This window comes from Phyllobates terribilis, unplaced genomic scaffold, assembly GCF_046119375.1.
Source record: "Phyllobates terribilis strain yellow unplaced genomic scaffold, ASM4611937v1 Scaffold_8__6_contigs__length_399053987, whole genome shotgun sequence".
Classification (NCBI taxonomy): domain Eukaryota; kingdom Metazoa; phylum Chordata; class Amphibia; order Anura; family Dendrobatidae; genus Phyllobates; species Phyllobates terribilis.
Genome location: NW_027362768.1, coordinates 189629217 through 189635216, shown reverse-complemented (window position 1 = coordinate 189635216; position 6000 = coordinate 189629217). Strand labels below are relative to the sequence as shown.

The 6000-nt window shown below is 37.8% G+C and overlaps 1 protein-coding gene across 1 annotated transcript in view; it reads left to right on the top strand.

The window, feature by feature from the left end:
* The first annotated feature begins 1069 nt into the window (after nt 1-1069).
* LOC141157104 (vitellogenin-1-like) overlaps nt 1070-6000 on the top strand; it is a 164208-nt gene continuing 159277 nt past the window's right edge. Inside the window, exons 1-2 of the mRNA XM_073643952.1 lie at nt 1070-1284; nt 1444-1464. Coding sequence (XP_073500053.1) covers nt 1239-1284; nt 1444-1464 — 67 coding nt within the window. The 5' untranslated portion in view covers nt 1070-1238. The remainder of the gene's footprint in view (nt 1285-1443; nt 1465-6000) is intronic.

Sequence of the window (6000 nt, the reverse complement as noted above, 5' to 3'; positions counted from 1 at the left end):
CTGTCACCGAATGCCACCAAATTCCTGAGGAAGCAGGTGGTCAAAAACCCTCCAGTGACTGCTGAGGACCAGCAGTGAGATCTGGTGGCAGCAGGAGTTGAGCTTTCCATTTGCACAATAAGGCTTTGTTCACACATCATGGTTTTTTCTGCAGATTTTTATGCAAATTTTCTAAGTCTATGAGAAACCAGATTTCTCTGTTCACACATCATGGGGTTTTTTTTGTCACGTATTTTGTGCCTTGTTTGGGTTTTTGGAAAATAGAGCATGTCACTGATTTCAGCATTTTTTCACCCATAGGAAGTAATGGATGGTCAAAAAAACGCTGATAAAATGCATAAAAAATGCACCAAAATTTGCATCAGCGTTTTTTCCAACGTTTTTGATGGCAAAATAGAATGGGGTTCTTTTTTTTTCACAGAACTATATGTACATGAATAAATAGAGCAGAAGGTCAGTGAGAAAAACGCTGAAAAAACGGACAAAAAAACGCATCAAAAAACGCAGCAAAACCTGCGTTTTTGACGCAGCTGATTTCCTACCGGAGATTAGGTTTTGCTGCAGATTTGTGATGCCGAATAACCCAACATAGCCTAATGGGTGGTTAAAAAAACGCATAAAAAAAAAGCACCAAAACTGCAAGAAAAATCTGTAGCAAACCTCCCATGAGAGATCAGGTTTTTCTGCAGATTTGCAAAGCAAAAAAAAAACAAAAAATGATGTGTGAACATAGCCTTAGGCGTATACTAAATGCAGAAGGTCTCCATGTCCGAACTCCAAGATGTCCCCTCTACTGACCCAAAAACACAAGACAAGTTGCCTCCAATACGCTGAAAACCATCGAAATATCCACAGAAGTTCTGGGATTCCGTTCTATGGAGCAGTGAAAACAAACCTGGAACTTTTGCAGCCTGTGGATCAGCAGTTTCTGTGATCTTCTTGTTTCATTGGTTTATTGCAAACAGCAGAAAGTTTGTACATTTTAGTAATGAACCAAATTTACAATCAGGGGCACTGAGAATACGTTTGATTACAAAACTGATGTAAATGTGAGTTTTGCTAGGGGAAAAAAAATGTAACAGTCCAAGCAGTGGATGTTCCTCAGCTATTTGCTCACATTCCGGCAGGTACAAGATTTTGCTTGTTCATCAGTTTAAAAGTCCAAAACCAGTCACATGACCCAGATGACCGGTCATATAAAAGACGAGGCTCCGGACTGACCCCAGTCACTCGGCACCATGTTGGGCATCGTACTGGCCCTGAGTGTGGCTTTGGCTGCGGCTGGTAGGTGGAGAATTGTTTGCTTTTATTAATATAATCTAGAATAAATCTAGAAAATCCAATTTACCGTGGATTGTCCTGTGTAATCTCATGTAGTTCTAGAATATATCAATAGTCAAAAGAAAATGGGCAACAATTCATTGCCTTGTGTTTGTTTTACAGGAAGCCGCCAGCTACACTACGGTAAGCGTCGCGCTACTTTGTTTCAAAAGTTGATTCTATATTTTTACAGTGTTTTCAGCTTGCAATTCGGAAAAAAATCCTGATAATCTGGAAAACTGGAATATGATTTCAAACTTTAGAAAATAAAAAAAAAAAATAGAACATTTTCTAAACCATTTTATTTTGGCGCTGTCTCGCTTTCGTGAACATTTTCTAGCCTTAAAAATGTCTTTGTATAAATAAATACTTAGTATAATATAAATACTTTGTAATTATCCAGAATATTTGATAATCTGGCTCCGACTGGGTTCCGATTAAAGGGATTATGTGGAGGTGTAAGTGGTAGAGTATAAATTTGGTCATAAACAATGATGAAGGTGGGAACAATGAAGGAAGGGTTAATAAATCTTAAACATTAACTATACAGAGGTTGCCAATAGCAAAAGTTAAAAAAAGTTTAAAAAAAGTTTAAAAAAAAGTTAAAAAAAAAGTTAAAAAGTTTCAGTTAAATTAAAATGGATACAATAAAGTGATGGGTTTGAGTAAATATTCTACTTTTTCCACTCAACTTTCTGACAATACAAATGTACTATTTTATGGTGACATACTAGACATAACCACTAGATGGCCACATATAGACAATGAGTCACTTTTCTTTTTTTTGTCTTGTGACATTTGTTGATATTTTGTGCACCAAATTCCTCAAAAGGGTGCAAATCAAAAGTGCCCTTAATTTTATGTCTTTACCTTTTTTCTTTTGCGACTTTTTAGTTCAAAAAGTCTATTCTGCTAAAATGTTGCAAAAATTTGTGGGAGGGAGGGGTGTATTTAAGCACACATAAAATCAAGCCAGGGGTGGCTGGAGTACATTTTTGCAAAAATTTTGTCACTTTTTTAAAAAGTCACAATTGATAAATCAAAACAAAAACATTTGGAAACCCCAAACCGGGGCCCACAATGGCGAACATAAAAAGAAATAGGAGGATACAAAAAAATAGATTTTAAAAATGTACAAATTAAAATAAGAAAAAGGGAAGAAATGAAAAGCAGCAAACACTGGACAGAAGAAGGCCAATGCAATAATGGTCCGGATTCATCACTGGAGTTTTTGTGGTATTTATTGTCCTTTTTTTAGCGCCATAATCTTCTAAATGACCCTCGCAGGTTTAAGAATTTTGAGCAAAATTAAAAATGTTTTTTTATTTTTAACCTTTTTTCACCTTTTTAGGGCAAAAAGTCACAAAATCTGTTAAAATGTTGCACTCATTTCTAACATTTGTGCAAAAATATCTGTTGTGCAAAAAAAATGAATGCATGGAAGGGAGGAGGGGACTGGAGAACGTTTCCATAAAAATTGTGCAACTTTTTAAAATAATGAATCAGACCATGAGCGTAAAACTCTCTGGGCAGAGTACCGCAGAATCATCAGGTGGTTGTAATGTCTTTATAATCATATGATACAAATAGCACAAGTCTGATCATGTGTCTATTATGATTGTCAGTAAATCCTGCTATATTGTAGCCGTTATGTAAACTTTCTGGAGGGTGAAACTGCATTGAACTATATTGCTGCAGCGCCACCACCTGGCTGTAAGAGGGAATTACAAGGTCATGTAAAAGCAGGAGGGCACCATAGCTGCATCTGGCAACATGACTGTAAATAATACCAGAATTAAGAGTAAGCTCCAGATTCACTCATCCTGTCACCCATTACAACCCCCAGCATGTCCTGTCACTTATCGTATACATGTTGGGAGTTGTAGTTTTGTAACCACTCCACGGTTTGGAGACTTTTCTGGATAACTTAGAAATCATATACCATAAAATATATTTAATCCCAGAACCTATGGATCCTGATAGGTGTCGGATTATCAGACATTTTTTATTTTAAGATGTTCATAAACGGTAAATAGAACTCACTTATATGGATATAAAATGGTCAGTATTATGATGACCGTACACGCTGAGGAGCAGAGGAGAATGACTCGATGCAGCGAGAGCGACCCCTGACCTGCGGTGAACTCACTCACCGCTCTTGCTGCAGCGAGTCATTCTCCTCTGCTCCTCAACGTGTGCGGTCGCCTCACAGTGATGAGCAAATGTCACACAGATGGATGACAACATGGGACACTCTAGATTCTTGCAACTGCGGACAGGTGAGGGTTATTGATGTTTTTTATTTTATTCTTATTTTTACACTTGATATATTCAGTGGTGGAGGAATACAGCTGTCAACATTGTCCCTTGCTAGTGCTCATCGCAGCTCCAGCAGGGGACAATGATGAGACTTGCCATCAACACCTGGCACTTGGGAACTGCGCTATCTATACCGCTGATTCCCAGGGGCTGGTACATGTCACACGGATGTCATCCATGTGTCATCAGTGTGCACATGTGTGAGACGTTTTGCTGCAGGTAAAAAACGGACATGTCACCGACCATGTTTTGCCCATGGACACACGGTCCGTGGAAACACGCTGACACGTGCACAGACCCAATTATTTGAATGTGTCTGTGTGTAAGTGTCTCCCATACATGAGAAAACTGTCACCACATGTACCGGACACACGGACATCTGAATGAGGCTTTAGAGTGACCCAATCGAAAGGGAAGTCTCCATTGATCCTGTGGCGGCCAAAACTGACAGTATGAAGCACAGCAACTTGTAGGTGATATCAGCATAAGAAACATCGCAGGTATGCTAATTAGGTATTCAGTGCACGGCCCCTCCCACTGGTGATTGACAGCCTGGAACTGTCTGCAGAGAAAGCTCAGGCCAGCGCTGTCAATCAGGAGGCGGGGGGGGGGTAAAATTAGGCTGAGAGATGCCCTATAAGGTGACAACATGTAACACCGTAATATCGAGTTCATTCTAGAATCTCTTATTAGAGATAAACTATTGATAGATATAGATATAGACTATTGATAGCTAGATATAGATATAATAAACTATTGATAAATAGATATAGATATACAGTGGGTACGGAAAGTATTCAGACCCCTTTAAATTTTTCACTCTTTGTTTCATTGCAGCCATTTGGTAAATTTTAAAAAGTTCTTTTTTTTCTCATTAAAGTCCATTCTGCACCCCATCTTGACTGAAAAAAAACAGAAATGTGGAAATTTTTGAAAATTTATTAAAAAAGAAAAACTGAAATATCACAGTCATAAGTATTCAGACCCTTTGCTCAGACACTCATATATAAGTCACATGCTGTCCATTTCCTTGTGATCCTCCTTGAGATGGTTCTGCTCCTTCATTGGAGTCCAGCTGTGTTTAATTAAACTGATAGGACTTGATTTGGAAAGGCACACACCTGTCTATATAAGACCTCACAGCTCACAGTGTATGTCAGACCAAATGAGAATCATGAGCTCAAAGGAACTGCCCAAGGAGCTCAGAGACAGAATTGTGGCAAGGCACAGATCTGGCCAAGGTTACAAAAGAATATCTGCATTACTCAAGGTTCATAAGAGCACAGTGGCCTCCATAATCCTTAAATAAATAATAAATATATATAGATATAGACTATTGATAGAGGTCACAGGGTTCACGCCGGTCCTCATCCTTCAGACTAATCAGGCCTATGATACAGTACAAAATCCAACCCGAGCGATGTCTGAGGATATCCGGCCTCCCTTCAGCCTGGATACTGGACAAAGTGTGACAGTCAGGATCTCGTAGTCATTATTAATAATCATAAAATATAATACATTATGTTTTCTATATATTATTTCTCATTTGTTCATTCTTTTATTATTACTAAGCATTATTGTTTTTTCAGATGTTATTCATGTTAAATACTTTTTTTTTTCATATATTTTTATATTATATTTAAAAAATATTATTATCATTAATTTATGTTGCTTTTTATATATATATCTTGCTATCATTATTATTAATATTATTTATGTTTATTTTTTAGATTATTTTAATTATTTTCATATTATGTTTTATTTTATTTATTTCTTTGATGGATTTGCTTTCTTTACTTTATGTCACTTAAGCCAAATTAATGAAAATTCTCCAACCCTGGAGTGTCTATGGTCTATGATACTTCTGGACTTTCTCTCTTGGCGACCAGGGTATAAGGGGTAATGTTTTTCCTTGTGGAAAGGGATAAGCCAAGCCTGGCATGTCAGAGTGAGGAGACTTACAAGTCATGCAATGCTCCTCTGGGAAATCAAATCAGAGAGAAAGAGGATTAGAACTCTAGCGCCACCTATTGGAAGCAGCGATTCTAAACTCTTTAAACCCCAGTCTTAAGCCTCTCACCTAGCAAAATCAGATCTCCTGCTTTGCACTGATGAGCGGCAATACCCCGAAACACGACGTCTGCAAATTGAGATCCTAAGTCATGTGACAAGGCTCGTTAGAGAGTCGATATTGACTTTTAGGACTGCTACTTCCTATAGGTGGCGCTAGAGTTCAAGTCCTCTTCTTCTCTGAAGAGACAATTTGCTTATTTATCTTGATGACCAGAAATTCCTCCATAAAGCTTCATTGATCGGAGATATTTATAGGAAATTGCATCTGGAAATCTGGAGAGAAAAAAA